The sequence below is a fragment of the Thalassophryne amazonica genome, chromosome 4 (genome assembly GCF_902500255.1).
Source record: "Thalassophryne amazonica chromosome 4, fThaAma1.1, whole genome shotgun sequence".
NCBI lineage: Eukaryota > Metazoa > Chordata > Actinopteri > Batrachoidiformes > Batrachoididae > Thalassophryne > Thalassophryne amazonica.
In genome coordinates this window covers 42,593,680-42,614,475 of record NC_047106.1, presented here as the reverse complement: position 1 = coordinate 42,614,475, position 20,796 = coordinate 42,593,680, and the positions used below count along the sequence as shown (strand labels likewise).

Here is a 20,796-nt window from a genome sequence, read left to right as displayed (position 1 = left end):
CATTTTTTAGTTATTTGGTGCCATCAATTATTTGAAATCTCCCAAACTTGTACTCAAGGCTGGTAGGCTATACCTACTGCCAATACTCACTCCAAAGTGTTTTCTTTTTTGAAAACTGAAATGTGTTCACCCTAGCTGGAGCCAATGCAGATCTGTACCAAATTATAGGACTTCAATCGAAGGGAGGTTGAAGATGAGTGAGTGGGTATAGAAGATGGATGGATGTTAAATCCTGTCTTTCAAAGCACTAGTTCCACCTGAAAACTAAGGTGGAGATGAATTTTATGGGAAACACTTCTTTAATTAACATGAATGCAGTATTATTACAATTAAAATGTTTTAACTTAAGAAGAAAAATGGCTTGACAAGCTGAGAATGAATTAAAGACTGTTAGCCACCTGGCTGAATCAGGGATCCTGCTGTTGGCTGTGCCTGGATGCTGCTTGTTGTCTGGCTGGGAGGTGACCCCTCCTGGAAGGGAGATGAACGGGAACCTGCAGGGCTGCTGGGAGACTCGGGGCTCTTGATTTCAGCTGTCTTAGTGGTGGCAGTGATGGGAAGGTGTTGTTTCCGCATGGCAACTGGGGCTGTGTGCTCATGTTGGAAATCACTGGGTGGAGAGATCTTCCCGTGTACCAACATCGATTGCGCTGATTGGACAAAAATATTTAAAACAGTCACATTATTGCATTCATAGTTCCCTCCAACAAAAGCAGCACATGAATATTAATATGAGTATTTCATAATTAGAACCAGCGAAAAGGGTGTCAAAGTACATCATAAGTAAAAATCTGGTTTATCATCAGAGAAAACTCTATTTGTCAGGGCAACAACAAGCTGCACTCAAGTAGGTTTGTTGAAACAATTTCCTTTAAACTATGAGGTGTGAGATAAAGTTGCATTACCTGCATTTGCAGCATGCCCGTTCTCAAGCTCAGCATGTGCCGGAGATGGATCCACATCTATTGCTTCCTCCCGCTCAGTACTCTGGAACATACCGTGAGAATTATCATCATGCAGCCCTTATAAGACTGTTTTTGCCATCCAAGCTATAACATGTTCAATGGTTGCAACTGGAGCAAACATTAAATTGGTCATTGTGTTGTTGATCAGTTTATGACTGATGCCACTGATCAACTAAAGGAAACAACAGATGGAAAATAAATACATAAACAAAAGGATTGGTTGCTTTGTAGGTGCACTGCCTGGCTGATGACAACACAAAGACAGTCACTTATGATGGAGTGAAGTCTCCGAACATGCGTTGGAGCTGCACCCACTGCCCCCCAGGTACTGGATGGCAACAACTCAAGCAGGCAACAATCTGTCCCCCCTGTCTAAAGTTGGGCAGATTGCCAGTCCACCACAGGTTACTACCCCACACAAGGCCATTACCCATTTACAACTGTATGGACTGGACCATGCAGATAGAGTAACAAGGAATAGATGCCAGGTCTGAATACTGGTAGCCCAACTCCTTAGTCTACTAAGCTATCTGCCCTGCGTATAATGTGGTGCTATTTAAATACATTTGGACTTTTCTGTAATCTCTCAAAGTGTGTAAACTCTGTATGTAGCCATTCAGAAACCAATATGTTGGGTTTAGATGTAAGACAAAGAATCGGGAATCATGTTCCTCGGATTTGAACAAAAAAAAAAGAAAAGAAAACCAGATGTAAAATTACTCAGTCACTCATGAGTCACTGATGAATCATTTTACTTCTTTGTTTTTAAATGTTCCTTCTATCATTTTTCAGAACAAACCAACCCGCCAGCACTGCATGATCCCTTGAACTTCAAAGTGTCTTGTTTGAGGGCAGTTACTTTCGAGAAGTGGATAAGCTGTTTGTTGGAGGTGTTCAAGGCACTTTGGTCTGTGTGCATATCTCCCATCCTGTGATACCAGCCGCTGCTGTCTCTGACACTCTCACTGAAGGAGGTGCTGCCAAAATCCATCAGGAGGTTTCAAAATGACTGCGATCAAGTTATAATGTCAAACATGATCAGCGTGCTAAGTGTATGTGTTCCTTTCTATTTCCTGTCTCTTTGATCAGTGCTGGCGTGGTGCAACCGCGCCTTTCGTTCCTCTCTGCAAACATAATCAGCCACACAGGACGGCTAATCGGCATCCTGAGTGCACAAAACGCGACTTCTGTCTCAGATTCTAAACCGCATGGTGATGATGACCCACATTGGTAGTGGGTCAAGCCGTCACTCTCCGTGTGGTCCTGTCAGCAGGATGGATTAGAGTTAGCAAGACGGTCATGGTCAGTGCTTTGCACACAGAACAAACTTGATAACTCTGCACTTTTCTAATCCAATCCAGTTTATTTGTAGAGCACATTTAAAAACAAGGTTGGCCAAAGTGCTGTACAACAAAGACATAAATAAATAAATAAATAATCACATGGTAAATAACAGTGGCATCAATATAAGTCTTTAAAACAGTAAAATCATCAACCCTCTAGTTAAAAGCCAAAGAAAACAAATATGTTTTAAGGCGAGATTTAAAGACTAGAGGTGAAACGGCCTGCCTGATACAGAGAGGCAGGTCATTCCACACTGCAGTTTTCCTCACCATCAAATCACATGACACTTCTGTTCTGGTTTTAGGCAACTGTGACCAGAAGGTTGTATTAAACTTTGCTTTGCCTGTGTAATATCCCATAGCTGCCACCTGCTGGATGGTTAGTGGGTGCTGGATGAATGATGGATTAGGAGCAAGTGTGGTTGTCCGTGAGACAGACGGACAGACAGTTTCCATACAGAAATGTCCAAAATCAGTAAAATAAGCTATTACTTTCTGATTGTTTATGAGAGGTTATGTTCCAAACCAAGAATAACACAATCATAGTTCCACACAACCCCACGGAAATGATTTTCCAGGGAGGGAGATAATCAAATAAGGAGAGAGAGAGAGCGAGAGAATTTGTACATATATAGACTAAACCAGACAAATAAACAATTATTTTCTGATTTTGTAACTGTAATTATGTTCTAAAGCTCAAATAACATGTTCACACATCAACACGACCCTGTATGAATACAGCTGAAGCAGATCCTTTTCTTCTCACTCCGTTTCTCTCAACATCTGTGGTTTTCAAGTTACATGCAGCTTGAAATGAACTTGTCTTTCAATTTCTGCCATTTCCAAAGCCTAGGTCTGGTCACCAAGGCCATCACTGCTTGTAGCACATAGTCCTAAATCCATCTCCTACTTACGGTGCATCCGGAAAGTATTCACAGCACTTCACTTTTTCCACATTTTGCTATGTTACAGCCAGTGTCGCCACAGTTACTTTGAAAAAGTAATCCAATTACTGATTACTGATTACTCCTTTAAAAGGTAACTTAGTTACTTTACTGATTACTCAATTGTAAAAGTAACTAAGTTAGATTACTAGTTACTTTTTTAGTAACTTTCCCCAGTTGCCGACAACAACCCTCTGCCACCTCAACATGTCAATGATACTTGTTTTGCCAAAACTCACTTTATACTCACCCTTTCTTGGCTTCAATGAAAATAAATACTTGTTTTATAAAAAGTAAAATAAAGACCTCTTTCTTGACCTCATATTTAACTGTTGACAGCACTGTAACAGTAAAACTTACAACCTACCACTTACAACCTTTCTAACCTACATTGTTTATAAATGTAACTATTAAATTCTTTCTAACATTTTTGTAACATTTAACTTCTCTCTAAACATTTACTTGTCGAAATTATTATAAGTAGTATTAGTAGTTGTAGTAAAAAAAGGCTTCAAAACTGGACCTTTAATCTAGAGGTGTTGGGGGGGGGCACATCCTTGCCCCATGCCCCCATTCCATCTGGATTCGCCCCTGCTTTGGCGTTTGAGCACAAAGAATGGATAACATTTATTTATGCAGAAAACATGACCAGATTTACAGGTAAGAAAGTTTTATTGCGTTTTCACATCATGTGGTCCTCAGAAAGAGAGTTTAGGTGCATTTGTGTGGAAAATAGTGTTAGTTGTTGACACGTCACGGAGGATCAGCTGTTTTTAACGAGCAGATACGGAGCAGCTCAGCTCAGAATTCTAAATAAAAGGAGAAAAAAGCACAAAAATGTCTTTGTAAAGCTCAGTGCAGGTGTGCTGTTGTCACCGCGCTTTAAGAGGTGAGGACGAGTTGTAGCTGCTGCAAAAAACCGCAGATGAAAAGCTCACAGCTCGATTAAAGTGGGCAGTTCAATCAAACCCTGACCCCCTGCCCACGGACCAAGTTTAATGCTGCTATCGACTCACAATGTAAAAAGTAATAGTAACGCACAGTGACTTGGAGAAGTAACTTTAATCTGATTACTGTTTTGGAAAGATTAACGCGTTAGATTACTCGTTACTAAAAAAAAGTGGTCAGATCGCTGGTTACAGCCTTATTCCAAAATGGAGTAAATTCAATTATTCCATCACAATTCTACTCACAACACCCTATAATGACAACATGAAATTTTTTTTTGTTATTGTTGAAATTTTCGCAAATTTATTAAAAATAAAAAAACTGAGAAATCGCATGTACATAAGTATTCACAGTCTTTGCACAATACTTTGTTGATGCACTTTTGCCAGCAATTACAGCCTCAAGTCTTCTTGAATATGATGCCACAAGCTTGGTGCACCTATCTTTGAGCAGTTTTGCCCATTCCTCTTTTTAGCACCTCTCAAACTCCATCAGGTTGGATGGGGAGCATCGGTGCACAACCATTTTCAGATCTCTCCAGAGATGTTCAATCAAATTCAGGTTTGGGGTCTGGCTGGGCCACTCAAGGACATTCACAGAGTTGTCCTGAAGCTACTCCTTTGACATCTTGGCTGTGTGTTTAGGGTCATTGTCCTGCTGAAAGATGAACCGTCCCCCAGTTGGACGTTAAGAGCGCTCTGGAGCAGGTTTTCATCCAGGATGTCTCTGTATATTGCTGCATTCAGCTTTCCTACATCCTGACTAGTCTCCCAGTTCCTGCCGCTGAAAAGCATCCCCACAGCATGATGCTGCCACCACCATGCTTCACTGTAGGGATGGTGCCTGGTTTCCTCCAAACACGACATCTGGCATTCACGCCAAAACGTTCAATCTTTGTCTCATCAGACCAGAGAATTTTGTTTCTCATGGTCAGAGAGTCCTTCAGGTGCCTTTTGGCAAACTCCAACTGGGCTTGCCATTTTGTCTTTTACTAAGGAGTCTGGCCACTCTACTATACAGGCCTGATTGGTGGATTGCTGCAGAGATGGTTGTCCTTCTGGAAGGTTCTCCTCTCTCCACAGAGGAATGATGGAGCTCTGACAGAGTGACCATCGTGTTCTTGGTCACCTCTCTGACTAAGGCCTTTCTCCCCGATTACTCAGTTTAGAGGGGCGACAGCTCTAGGAAGAGTCCTGGTGGATCTGAACTTCTCCCATTTACAGATGATGGAGGCCACTGTGAACCTCAAAGCAGCAGAAATGTTTCTGTTCCCTTCCCCAGATTTGTGTCTCGAGACAATCCTGTCTCAGAGGTCTACAGATAATTCCTTTGACTTCATGCTTGGTTTGTGCTCTGACATGCACTGTAAACTGTGGGACCTTATATGTAGACAGGTGTGTGTCTTTCCAAATCATGTCCAATAAACTGAATTTACTCCAGGTGGACTCCAATTAAGCTGTAGAAACATCAAGGATGATCAGTGGAAACAGGATGCACCTGAACTCAATTTTGAGCTTCATAGCAAAGGCTGTGAATACTTACAGTGAGGAAAATAAGTATTTTAACACCCTGCGGTTTTGCAAATTCTCCCACTTAGAAATCATGGAGGGGTCTGAAATTTTCATCTTAGGTGCATGTCCACTGTGAGAGACATAATCTAAAAAAAAAAAAAATCTGGAAATCACAATGTATGATTTTTTTTAATAATTTATTTGTATGTTACTGCTGCAAATAAGTATTTGAACACCTACCAACCAGCAAGAATTCTGGCTCACACAGACCTGTTAATTTTTCTTTAAGAAGCCCTCTTATTCTGCACTCTTTTACCTGTATTAATTGCACCTGTTTGAACTTGTTACCTGTATAAAAGACACCTGTTCACACACTCAGTCAATCACACTCCAACCTGTCCACCATAGCCAAGACCAAAGAGCTGTCTAAGGACACCAGGGACAAAACTGTAGACCTGCACAAGGCTGGGATGGACTACAGGACAACAGGCAAGCAGTTTGGTAGAAGACAACAACTGTTATGATTATTTATTAGAAAGTGGAAGAAACACAAGATGACTGTCAATCTCCCTCGATCTGGGATTCCATGCAAGATCTCACTTTGTGGGGTAAGGATGATTCTGAGAAAGCTCAGAACTACACAGGAGGACCTGGTCAATGACCTGAAGCTGGGACCACAGTCACAAAGATTACATTAGTAACACATGATGCTGTCATGGTTTAAAATCCTGCAGGGCAGCAAGGTCCCCCTGCTCAAGCCAGCACATGTCCAGGCCCGTTTGAAGTTCACCAGTGACCATCTGGGTGATCCAGAGGAGGCATGGGAGAAGGTCATGTGGTCAGATGAGACCAGAATAGAGCATTTTGGAATCAACTCCACTTACCATGTTTAGAGGATGAGAACAACCCCAAGAAAACCATCCCAACTGTGAAGCATGGGGGTGAAAACATCATACTCTGGGGGTACTCTTCTGCAAAGGGGACAGGACGACTACACCGTATTGAAGGGAGGATGGATGGGGTCATGTATTGCGAGATTTTGGCAAACAACCTCCTTCCCTCAGTAAGAGTATTGAAGATGGGTCATGGCTGGGTCTTCCAGCATGACAATGACCCCAAACACACAGCCTGGGCAACTAAGGAGGGGCTCCATTAGAAGCATTTCAAGGTCCTGGAGTGGCCTGGCCAGTCTCCAGACCTGAACTCAATAGAAAATCTTTGGAGGGAGCTGAAACTCCAAACCTGAAATATCTAGAGAAGATCTGTATGGAGGAGTGGACCAAAATCCCTGCTGCAGTGTGTGACAACCTGGTGAAAAACTACAGGAAATGTTTGACCTCTGTAATTGCAAACAAAGGCTACTGTACCAAATATTAACATTGATTTTCACAGGTGTTCAAATACTTATTTGCAGCAGTAACATACAAATAAATTATTAAAAAATCAGACATTGTGATTTCCGGATTTGTTTTTTTGTTTTTTTTTTTTAGATTATGTCTCTCACAGTGGACATGCACCTAAGATGAAAATTTCAGATCCCTCCATGATTTCTAAGTGGGAGAACTTGTAAAATCGCAGGGTGTTCAAATACTTATTTTCCTCACTGTCTGTACATGTGATTTCTTAGTTTTTTTTTTAATTTTTAATAAATTTGCAAAAATGCAAAAATGCAAAAAAAAAAACAAACAAACAAAACAAAAACAACAACAACAAAAAAAACCCTTCTTCAGAATAATTACATTTACAGTTACAATTACAGAGCAATGACATTAACAATAAGCAAAGAGGGGAAAATGATAAAGTAATCAGTATTTTAGAAAACCCAGTTCCCCATGGGTCTCTCCATAACAGGAGCTGAAGAGAAGGTTCAGGGTGGTGAGGTGGAAACTTTCTGGCATAGCTGAAGAAGGGAAGGGACGACAAGCTGCTCTCACTTCAGTATCTTCTCACGTCCACTGTGGGTCAGTGAGGGGAAACAAGAGCTGCTGAGTTTCATGTAAACCCTCTGGAATCTCAAGGCTTTATTTCCTGGCAGAACATGTTGGTGCTGGACACTTAACATGACGCATTACTGACATGAGACTTGATGACGTGCAGCGGGCATGCCCTCCGTGCACACACAAATAGACTGGGTACACACATAAACACTGTCATCCATCTGTTGGATGTTCTCTTGGTGTTGATTGATGGCTTTTAAGACATGGTTATGTGATTCCTCCTGCCTTTAAGTAATGTGTAGTTGAGTGAGCTGGTTACTCGTCATGACCCGAGTTAAAGTTTTTAGCCAAATGATGCACAATCTCAGAAGCACATGAACAGATTTTAGTGCTTTTAATGAAAAGGTGGACTTTGGGGTCAAAGAAAAGTTGATAAATTTTTGGAGTGGATGCAGATGAAAGAGTGGGTCTTAGCTTTGATCTTTAAACTATGACCTAGATTCCTTTCATCCTTATCCTGCCTTTAATCCTTAATCTCTGATCCCAGTTCCTTCAACCCTGTAAATATGATTGTTGATCCGATCAGCAATTAGAAAGGTCAGGATTGACCCCCTGATCCTTCTTGCTTTGATTCTGTAATTAGGATCAAAGCAAGACAGATGGCAATGAAAACATAAATTCCTTTGTGAGGTTCAAAGATCAAGGATCAGTAATTATAACACTGGGCTAACAAATTTTAGTTTTTTTCTTGCATGGACTTTGAAAACTGATTTCAGGTAATTTTGGGGTCTGAATCTGAGCTCAGATTTCCTCTATCACATCACGTTTGTTTGTAATCTGCATGTTCCTTATTGATGGATTAAGCAAACATTGCTCATTCACTCATGAGTTTGATGCCACTAATCATGCACAAAAGCAGCTTTAAAAGCATAGTTTTAAATCAGGTTAGCAAAATGTGAACAAGAGTCGTAATATCATTTATGGCGCCAAAGAGGTGTGCGAGATTGCAGATTTTGCTTCAATGCTCGACACAAGAAATATTCTTCATATCTCAAAACGTGATGTGATTGGCAAAAACTAACACCAGATTCTGATTCAGTGCTGTCAAATTACCCCAAATCTGTTGAAAAACTACATGCAAGAAAAATCCTGTTGACCAGTGTAATCAAAGATGAGTGAGCAGGATCAAAGATCACTATCAAACCTCCATGATCAGGATAATGTTAAACAGCAGATGAATAACCTTCTCACAAGGAAAAAAAGAGATATGGGGAGGGGAGGTGATAGTCTACTGGTTAAGCGTTGGGCTTGAGACAGAGAATCCTCGGTTCAAACTCCAGCCTGACTGGAAAATCACTAATGGTCCTTGGCAAGGTCCTTAATCCCTAAATTGCTCCCAGTGTGTCGTGAGCGCCTTGCATGGCAGCACCTTGACATCGTTGTGTCTGTGTGAATGGAGCAATATGAGGCATCATTGTAAAGCACTTTGAGCTTCTGATTCAGATGAAAAAGCACACATTCCATTTACATATAAATGGTAAATGGAATGTGTGATTGGGCCTCAGCAGATGTACAGTATGTAAACACTGATGGCATTTCACTATTATGTGGATGCAGAAGGTATAATATCTTGATATTTATGCCCTGTGCAGCTCTTGCACCGCGAGGTGGGGCATATAAGCATCCGGGTTGTCCGTCTTTCCATCTGTCTGTCCGTCCGTCCGTCCGTCCGTCCGTCCGTCTGTCCGGCCGGCCGGCCACAATTCGTTCGCCGCAACGTAGCTTGGCACCTATTACTTGCAAAAACTTCATATTTGATGGGTACATGCCTTGGAGGAGTACTTCGCACGGTTTGAAGGCCAGTGACCTTGACCTACTTTTGAAGGTCACCAGTGGTCACAACTGTCAAATCCTTCACCTGAAATTTGTTTGCCGCAATGTACCTCAGCACCTATTGCTTGCAGAAACTTCATATTTGGTGGGTACATGCCTTGGAGGAGTACTTTGCATGGGTTCGAAGGCCGGTGATCTTGACCTACTTTTAAAAAATTACCAAGAGTTGCATTTGTTCAAAGTCTACCGACTTTTTATGGTCACTGTTGGCCACATCCTCTAAATAAATATAATGTCAATCTCCTATTTTTCCACTGTGTATCCCAGTTTACATCAAACACATGAGGGTTCAACCAAATACCTACCCCACACATGTACATATTACTGCACTTTACATGGAAAATAGTACTGCGCGCGGGGCATTTCGTGACGAATGTCTCTAGTTTTTGTCTGTTATCATGATGATGCATTTCCACATGTATTTTCCACTGATATAGAAAGAAGAGGTTCCAATGCATTGATCACCACTGCCTGCTTCTGCACCAACTGCAAAATGTACGTGTGATATTATGAGGAGAAAGCTGCTAAACTAAAGGTCAGCGTTGCTGGTAGCAGCTGTTCTAAAGCAAATATTTATACATTGAATAAGTGCGCCAGTAAATGTGCGCCAGCTCAGAAAATCAGTGTAAATACAAAGGAACTAGTGAATGGATGTCTGCAGCTTTTATTACCTGTATTGGTTTAGGGATCATTGTTTGTTTAAAATGTTTATTTTTAATATCAAGGCACAAAAATAAATAACAACAATATACATATATAAAGAAAACCATAATCAATGGATGTTGAAAAAGGAGTGAGAAGTTAAACTTATTTACTCTCACCCTCGTCCTTGAGTAAATAACATAACTTATATACATGATATATGCATTAATACATATAAACACACAGTCAAATACATTCATCAGCACATGTATAGTCCCACATATAAATCAACATGTACCATATAAACATAATACACAGAAACACCACAAAAAAAGACTAGCAAAGCTAGCCAAAGCAAGGAAAGAAAATAATTAAGTAGAAATAACCAAAACAACAACAACAAAATAAGTAAAAAAAAACAAAAACAAAATGAACAACTAACCAACAACAAAAAACTAACTAGACATTTGCCCCTAAAACACCTGGTGATCGGCCACACCTCCTTCATCCTCATACCTTTTGAAAATCTTATTTTTATCCAGCATTTTGAACTGTCTCATATTTGAACATAGTTTCAATTCCCCATTAAATCCCTTCAGAAGTCTCACCCAGCAGACTGATAGGCAAAAACGTTTCCTGGTTGTACGAGATCTTGTTTCTTTAAAGTTACATTTTTTCCTTAGATTATAATCCCTTTCATGATTTTTGAACAGTTGTTGAATATTCCCCGGTAATAGATTATTTGTTGCTTTGAACATTATTTGTGCTGTTTGGTATTACACAATGTCAAAAAGCTTGAGTAATTGTGACTTTAGAAATAATGCGTTTGTGTGATCCTGATAACCAGCCTTGTGAATGATCCGTATCGCTCTTCAAATGAAAATATGAAATATGAAATTCTTCATTTAGTGTGTAAAGCGCTTTGAGTGTCTGATGCAGATGGAAACGCGCTATATACAATGTAGTCCATTTACCATTTAACCATATTCAGGACATTAGTGAGCACAATATTGAGAAAGCAATTTCCATGGGGTCCAATGGACCCCAAAAGTCCTGAATAGAGTTAACACAACACCTTTCACATATCCAACTCATCCTCACCATGTGACCATTTATATTAGCTCTCTGCTCACATTTCTGCTGATTTAGCAGTTGATCCATCTGGAGAGCCTGACTGCAGTCTTCACGGCAAAGAAACAGTTTTGTCTCTCCCTGATCTTTTGTGCAAACTTCGATACATATGCACCAGGGAGTGCTGAAATTAGACTGTTAACAGCCAACATGCTATCCAATAAATAAAAAATCTACCCCTACTAGCTGATTGAACAGGAAAATATGTTGAAAGAATTTCAAGTTTTTGAGAGTACATCACCCAAAATCAGGAGGCAGTGCAGTTTTTTGTCCTATGTGTCTGTGTGTGGGGGAAATGGGACTGTATCTCTACAGCACCTTTTCATCTGAATAAGATGCCTTACATTCACACATTCACTTACACCAAGGTGTTCAAACAGAGATTAAGGACCTTCATCAAACTCACAGAGGATCCTTTGGTCAACACCCCATTTCCCCCCAAGACAACACAAGCAAACAGAATTGGACTTATCTTGTTGGAATGATTCAAGGTCCACCAAGATAAGACAAAGTGATTTGATTTTTAAATAAATATATAAATTAACACGGTCAAAATTTTGGCCCAATGCTTATATGTAGGAATTTCTTTCAATGGCTACTATATTTTGAGGAAGTGGTTAACGACATATGTATGATCAGTGGTGGGCACAGCCAACCAAAAAGTTACCTTCGAAAACCGCTAATCCGCTAACTGAAAACTTAACTTTTATAATGCTAAACTGATAAACCACTATAAAATTTAGCAGAAGCTACAGCTAACTGCTAACTTTCAATTTTGTCTCCAGTACATTCTCAGCTACTGACAAACCGGTTTTGAGTTTAAGCACCGCCAACACTTCTGATTATAATCAAAAACGATCACAAAACCATCTACTGGGTGGCAGTGGGAAAACCGAATACACATGTATTTGTTAAAACTGTCACACGCGTTACAGTAACTTGTGTGTTGGTTTTTACATATAATGAATCAACCAATCACTGATGAGTGGAGGCTCATTTTTCCCATAATGCCTTTTGGGATTTGTGCGTGTTAATGTTCAAAACTTCAGAATTAGTGCATTATTTTAAAATTAAAAGATATGTGTTATATTTTACTTCATAAAAATGACAGAGTTGACATTACTGTAGTTAAACCATCTGGATTAATTTGGTTTATAAGTCAAAACCATAAGTCAAACTTGCTTTCCGTTTCAGGATTTCTGCCTCACATCTGAACCACTGTATGCTGTGAATGTAAATGACTTGTTTTTGTTTGTTTGTTTGTTTGTTTTTTTTGTAGCAGCCTGGCCCCTTCTGCTGGGGTAGAGTTGAGTTCAGCTCCTCACAGCTGCTTGACTGCTGTAAAATACATAGCAGACAGGAACCAATATGTATGGTTTTAGGGTTTACAAATGTTTTTCACCGTTACCATGCCAGAAAAAAAAAACATTAGCAGAACCAAATTTAGCGGAAGCTAATTGGTCTGCTGATGGTTTTTGAAGTTAGCTGAAAAGCTAATCCTCTAACAAAAAAGTTAGCTTCGCTAATTAGTGGATTAGTGGAACTGTGCCCACCATTGTGTATGATTACTATCCGTTCTTCGTCCCACATTCTGGACCCACTAATTCCAGTTAGTCAGAGGGATGGGGGGCTGGAGCCTATCCCAACAGTCACAGGGCAAGAGGCAGGGCACACCCTGGACAGGACGACATTCTACTGCAGGACCACACATAGACAGACAAACTCATTCACACTCACTCACACATCCGGTCAATTTAGTTACTAATAAACAACAATATAGAGTCATATAATCACCATTTGATGACTCACGTGACCTTTAACCTTACTTTGAAAGTCCAAACTAATGGCTATAACTGTTTAACTCAAACTATTTGGAGGCAGTATTGATTAAACATGGCAGACGAGTTGTGTGTTCATCAAGGATAATGTAGTTCAGTTTTGGACAGAATTGACCAAATGTCCACAGGGAACCATATACACATATAATGGAATTGCTGATTCACAAACATGTATGATGCAGGTATTGAACTCTCTGAACACCCCGTCAAGTAGATAATGAACAAGGATAAGCAGAAACAAAATGATTTTCATATCAGCCAGTGCTTTAAATATGATTTTTTTAAACTATACAAGAAAAACATTTGCTTGACTGAACTGATATAGTGATATCGATAATAGTGAATTTGGCCAACTCCAGAATGTCACTGTTATGTAGCTCGCCACTGGCTATATTCGTTTGTTGGTTGGCACAAAATTCAACTCTCATGCCAAAAACCAAATTGTAAACTTGAAACACATCATCTACAGAACAAGTCACATTTTTCCTTATTGTCAGACTTTCTATTAAGTGGCTCCAGGAACCATTATGTCTGACATGTTCTAAAACACTCCTGAAATTAGCCCCTATAAGGACGTCAAGATTGACGCAGTTAAGGTCACTCGAAAGTGGACTTCATTTTGTAAATACAGGATGTGCATTTGCTTTTAGATTCATCCTTATTTGTCCCTGACTCTTATAAGTTAAATCAAACCAAGTTGAAGCTTTGAGAGGATTGAACCATTGTTTAGTCTGCTCGGCTGTTGCCAGCTGTTGCAGTGTTAATGCAAAATGTGCAGATGTGTAAAAACACATGCAGTTGCTCCCCATTAACGCTCTCATAACAATGTGCCAGAAGTGTACGCAGACAAAAGCTCCCTTTTCTTCCTTTTGGCAACAACAAATACCTTAATCCCGGTGAGTACGTCACTGCACCATCGGGGGGGAACTATAAAACGTTTGGATGAAATCAGTGAACCCAGGCAGAAAATGTCATAAAGCTCTCAATATGTGGCGCACACGAGAGAGGGGATGACACACGCAAGACAAAAATCCAGTGAGGGAAGGAGACTAGAGGAAAAAAAGGTGCAACCAAACCAACCACCTGTTCTTCAAATGCATTCGTGCAGCCTGCGATTCACAGGGAGCACGAGCGTAGGGAGAGAGGGGGAAGCACGCCTAATTGTAGGTGGCATCCACTTTGCTTTTCATACGAATGCAAGTTATGATTTTTTAAATGAGACACAAAACATGATTTCACATGTGCCTCCCTGCAAACAGTATCTGCACACGTTTTTGCAGTAACACTAGTTTCTCTATGGAATCATCTGTTTTTCTGTTATTTTGTTTTGAATGTTTTTTTTTGTTTTTTTTTACTGTTTCCCCTCAAAATCCCTCCTGCCTTTTCTCCATGTGATATGGTGGAGTTGCGTCAGGAGAGGCATCAGGTGTAAAACTTGTGCCAAATCCACATGCAGATCCACCTTGGATTTGCTGTGGTGATCCCGAGTGAAAAACAAAGGAGAAGCTGAAGGCACTTACTTTAACTGTACTCCATGCGATATGTTAGAGTCCTGTTTTTATTTATTTAGCAGTTTTGTTGGAAGCGTTTAAATGCAAAACCCAGGATCTCAAAGAAGAAAGTCCTATATATATTCCCTGAGGGTCACTGCTTATCTTCAGATTCCATAGCTTCAAGCAGATGAGAGTCTCTGACTCCCCCTGAACAGGAGGCCAGTCGCTTCCTCAGCCGAGGTCGGTACCCACTTACAGCTGGTGGACAGACAATGTAGATTTAGTGTTTTGTCCAAGGACACAGACAGATCATTTTGATACTGTTGACCATAAAATTTTATTACAGAGATTAGAGCATGCCATAGGTATTAAAGGCACTGCGCTGCGGTGGTTTGAATCATATTTGTCTAATAGATTACAATTTGTTCATGTAAATGGGGAATCTTCTTCACAGACTAAAGTTAATTATGGAGTTCCACAAGGTTCTGTGCTAGGACCAATTTTATTCACTTTATACATGCTTCCCTTAGGCAGTATTATTAGACGGTATTGCTTAAATTTTCATTGTTACGCAGATGATACCCAGCTTTATCTATCCATGAAGCCAGAGGACACACACCAATTAGCTAAACTGCAGGATTGTCTTACAGACATAAAGACATGGATGACCTCTAATTTCCTGCTTTTAAACTCAGATAAAACTGAAGTTATTGTACTTGGCCCCACAAATCTTAGAAACATGGTGTCTAACCAGATCCTTACTCTGGATGGCATTACCCTGACCTCTAGTAATACTGTGAGAAATCTTGGAGTCATTTTTGATCAGGATATGTCATTCAAAGCGCATATTAAACAAATATGTAGGACTGCTTTTTTGCATTTACGCAATATCTCTAAAATCAGAAAGGTCTTGTCTCAGAGTGATGCTGAAAAACTAATTCATGCATTTATTTCCTCTAGGCTGGACTATTGTAATTCATTATTATCAGGTTGTCCTAAAAGTTCCCTAAAAAGCCTTCAGTTAATTCAAAATGCTGCAGCTAGAGTACTGACGGGGACTAGAAGGAGAGAGCATATCTCACCCATATTGGCCTCTCTTCATTGGCTTCCTGTTAATTCTAGAATAGAATTTAAAATTCTTCTTCTTACTTATAAGGTTTTGAATAATCAGGTCCCATCTTATCTTAGGGACCTCGTAGTACCATATCACCCCAATAGAGCGCTTCGCTCTCAGACTGCAGGCTTACTTGTAGTTCCTAGGGTTTGTAAGAGTAGAATGGGAGGCAGAGCCTTCAGCTTTCAGGCTCCTCTCCTGTGGAACCAGCTCCCAATTCAGATCAGGGAGACAGACACCCTCTCTACTTTTAAGATTAGGCTTAAAACTTTCCTTTTTGCTAAAGCTTATAGTTAGGGCTGGATCAGGTGACCCTGAACCATCCCTTAGTTATGCTGCTATAGACTTAGACTGCTGGGGGGTTCCCATGATGCACTGTTTCTTTCTCTTTTTGCTCTGTATGCACCACTCTGCATTTAATCATTAGTGATCGATCTCTGCTCCCCTCCACAGCATGTCTTTTTCCTGGTTCTCTCCCTCAGCCCCAACCAGTCCCAGCAGAAGACTGCCCCTCCCTGAGCCTGGTTCTGCTGGAGGTTTCTTCCTGTTAAAAGGGAGTTTTTCCTTCCCACTGTAGCCAAGTGCTTGCTCACAGGGGGTCGTTTTGACCGTTGGGGTTTTACATAATTATTGTATGGCCTTGCCTTACAATATAAAGCGCCTTGGGGCAACTGTTTGTTGTGATTTGGCGCTATATAAAAAAATTGATTGATTGATTGATCATACAAGCAGGATTCAAACCTAGGTCTACACTTCAACAGGCCAGCTCCTTATCCACTCAGCTATCTGGTCTATAGTATCACCCCCCCCCCCCCCCCCCCCAAAAAAAACACAAGTTGAGGCTAACATACTTGGCTGCATAGGTCACTTTGTTCAAAATATTAAATTTTGCCTCATCCTCCCAATAACTGACAGGTAGACATATTTAATGCTTATGTTTCTGCTCCCACATGGTTAAAGGACACGTTTTTAATGTTCCAGAAAGACAACATCAAAGTACTGATGATTGTAAGCCTCTCTGCACACGTGCTAATAATTAGTGATCACTGATGTATTTTATTCCTCTCACTCTGAGTGTTAGCAGGTGGATTTCCAGAAAACGTCTCACTCGGTAGTTCTTTGCATTTTTCGGTGAGTGACGCACATTTTTGAATGAGCAGAAACATCGTGATGACTGACAGACAAAGGGAAATGAACCTGCTCCATCCGAAAACGAAGCTTCTGAGCTGCTGTTCGAAAGTGATGGCTCAGATTTACAGAGGATTTACAGACAGGAGACGACACACTTCACCCCGAAACTTTTAACTTTTTCAGAGTGTTGGATTTTGGAACCTAAAGCGTGGTGACGCGCTGTTTGTTGTGTGGATGCTAGTCTACTGAAGCTGGTGACATGGACGTGGGGACATCTGACACTGTTTTCATCAGACTTCCTGATACGGAGATGGATTTGTTACACTGGAAAAAGTCAAAATACATTATTTCCAGGAGTTAATGGACGTTATTTAACATGCCACAATCATGAGACAACTAAAGGTGGAGGTGCAGATGACCATCTTGTGCGTGTGTGTTTCTTTGATTGTGTGGAGTTTACTTTTGGAAATAAATCTATAACACAGTGAGTCTGGCAAGTTCAGGGTTTTCCCCCTTTTGTGTTTTGGGGCAAAAAAATTTTTTTGAGAGAGAGTGTGAATTTGGAGCTGGAATGTGTGTGTGCTGCGAAGCTCACTGTGTGTGTGTGTGTGTGTGTGCACTGTGCAGCTGATGAGACACTTGTTTTTCCCCAGCAGCAGATGTATTTTTTTTTTTAAGATTTTATTGATAACAACACTCATAATTAATTGTGCACAAAGCTGAACCTGGAGCAGAGATTTTTATTGACAGGCTGTGTTTATGACTCGTGGCTGCAGGTGCACATAAACCTTCTCGGAGCTGTAGCTTTTACCGTGACTGCATCAAAATAAACAGTTTTCACTTAAAAATGAGTCATCATAACATGACATCACACTTATGTAAACAATGGAATTAATCTGTGCCTCAGATGTTAACGTTAACAGCTACATTCTATTGAAGCGCACACTGGGACGCTTCTTGTTGCGACGTCACTTGCCAGAAACACACGAAAACTCTTGAGTACTTTGTTTTCGGATGTCTCCGTAGCTGTTTTCTGCGAATGCCATATACTTTGAAACCGGTCATGGAAGTGCACAAAGTAATCCCGGTGGATCATCGGATGGTCACTAACAGCCTTAATCTTAATTGTTATGATTTTGGTGCAACATGTAAGCACTGATATGTAGGTCAGCTACGTGTGATAAGAGGCTTTATGTCTGACAAAAATTAAAGCTGTAGGGCCTTTCAAATTTCACAAAACTGACAAAATATAATTCCTACCAAAATCAAAGCAGTATATTGTAGGTTTATTTTTGGAACATGCTGAAAAATTACAGCTCATTTTAATGAAGATAACATATTTTTCTGGGGGGTGTGGGTGCGAGGGAATTCCATAGCAAATGTCTTACTTTTACAGGAGGAAGTGCGTGTGTGCATGTGTGAGTTATCGAGATTACCTTTGACCTGACACACTGGAGGTGTGCATGCTAACATCAGTAAGATGTCTTGCAAATCCCTTCAGAAGTGTTATCTGGTTTTAAAAACAGTGTTTTTAGATTTAGAAGTGTTTTTTCTTGCTAATTTTTACAAAATATATAGGAAACATATTAGATTTACACAGAAATAAGCTATTTTGCTGCATTTTCCGCAATCTTGGTTTATTTTGTTCGAGCAAGCAGCCAGCTGACATCACGCTGCCTTTCTTTACTCTGTTTGGCTGTCGCCATGTGCTTCCCAGCATCCCTCGTGCAAGTTGGGGGAAGCCCCCACGTGATCTATGCCGTCGCTTTCAAATGTAGGTCATGGTGCCTCATCGGTTGAATTTCTCCCCTTCAAGGGTCCAAATTCTTAATTGCTTCCAGACAGCGCAAATTTTGATCATAGTGACAATACAATATTATGAATCCCTTATTTAAATGCTAAGGAATAAAATTGTAATGGTGCCAAAGAAAATTTTTTTTATGACTTAAATCTTAAAAAACCCAGAGGCAGTACACCTGAAAAACTGCTTTCCAGCCCATGACCTAGCATGGTGCCACCCGATATCTGATGCTATTTTCCTTCGAATACTCCAAAAGCACTGGAGCTAAGACAATGTAAATAAATTAAAGAATTCCCGGCGTCGACTATACCAAGTAAGGCTCCCTAAAATCTACTTGTGTTTAGTTTGAGTGGGGCTCACTGGTTCCAGAAGGCATCGAGGGAATGGTCAGTTATTAACCTGTTTCCACAGAGATGATGATGGGAACATGACCTATTCTCTGGAAGTCATTAAGAGAAGCAGTGGTAGCCAGGGAGTGGTTGCATACCTCTTTTAAACCCCCAGCATGTGAACACACGCACACACGTGCACGCTCGCTCCCTCATTTTTTTCTCATGCTTCAACTTTGTCCTGTATTTAGTTTAACTTAATGTTTAGACTCATTTTATATTCATAGAACTGATTGTAGTTAACAAAAAACAAAACAAAAACAGCAATCAGGTGTCAAACTGCTCAAAGAAATCAGTTCAATTAAATTTACTTATACAGCTCCTAATCACAACGTACATTGCCTCAAGGTGCAAGGGTGAAGGATTCTGAGTCCAAAAATGATTTTGCAGTCAAAATTAACACATTTAATAACTCGTCTTTACACTGACAGAACAAGGTAATAATGAAACATTAAAATGCCTTTATATGAAATAATTATTCTGGTAAACAACTGGCTTTTATCATACTGGAATAGAACAGCACTTATTACAATGGCATCCCCACTGGCGGCTGCAGAATTTTTTTTTGTAGGGGCGGAGGTGCAGATGGGGCCAGTGAGAATCTCAAAATGCAATGCAGCATAGTGACATTTCAGGGGGTGTGAGTTAGCACAAAGGATACTGTTTAATTCCTTGGCTGATCCCATGGTTCAACCATCCCTGGTTCTCAAGACCAGGTACCTAAGTGGCTCTACTCTACTCTTTTCTACTCTTCTATTTTACTCTTCCTTTTTAGATATTTAGATATACCTTAGTATACTGGCATAGTTCCACCTTAGAATTGGAATATAATATATAAGATATACCTTACTGAATTTTCATGTAAATATCAGTTCAGTCACACAAAGAATCCTAAATTAGTCTATCAAATTCCAGCTGTACTCTTCCGAAGTTATTGAGGAAACTCCTAAAAGTTAGTTTGGGTTATTAATGTCTTTTATGCTTTGATGATTGACATCCCATCCAGGGGGAGTTACAGACTCTCATCCACTTAGTGCTACAGTTTCCGGGGATAAGCATGGGTACCAATAGGCCTCAGGGCCAAGGTAGGACTTTCTTTCTTCTTTTGGTACCCCCAGTCATCACAGTGGACCCGGTACAGATCCACTTTGAGATTTGGCTCAATTTTAACACCAGATTCCCTTCACTACACAACTCTACATGGGGAAACATGCTAACAGCTCCTGGTGTTCTAAAGCAGCATTCCAGCCAAGAACTAATTAAGATCTACTCTTCTTCATTTCTGAGATCTGGTGGGATCGGGCGTGCTCTGAAAAGCACGGTTCAGCCTTTATTCACGATAAATTCATAGTAAAACAAACAAAAAAGTAATGCACAAAAACTTGTACATATTCATATGTATTTTTGAGCATGAGAATTCCTACATATTCTACATATTTTCCATCAGGAGGCAGTGAGGATGATGACAGGTAATTGTTCGCAGCCTGGAATGTGAAAGTAGAGAGAAAAAGTAGAGGAGGGATTCCTTCTTGGGTCAGGGAAGAGATTATTACATTTTAAGTCAGATCTGCGCCTTGATTTAAAATCTTTTATTTCTTCAGCATCATTTGAGAGAAAGGTGTTTCAATCAGATCTCGCTTTGCCTCAGAGTGTTTGCTGGTGACACTCAGATCTTGTGTCTCTAATCTCAGCTCACCTTGTGATGTCACAAAGACC

The 20,796-nt window shown here is 40.3% G+C and overlaps 1 protein-coding gene across 2 annotated transcripts in view; it reads right to left on the bottom strand.

The window, feature by feature from the left end:
* smtnl (smoothelin, like) overlaps window positions 1–20,796 on the bottom strand; it is a 59,325-nt gene that overhangs the window by 13,787 nt on the left and 24,742 nt on the right. For both annotated transcript variants that reach the window (XM_034167775.1, XM_034167776.1), the window contains exons 3-4: window positions 906–987; window positions 399–650 (exon numbers count right to left, since the gene is read on the bottom strand). In XM_034167775.1, the coding sequence (XP_034023666.1) occupies window positions 399–650; window positions 906–987 (334 nt within the window). The remainder of the gene's footprint in view (window positions 1–398; window positions 651–905; window positions 988–20,796) is intronic.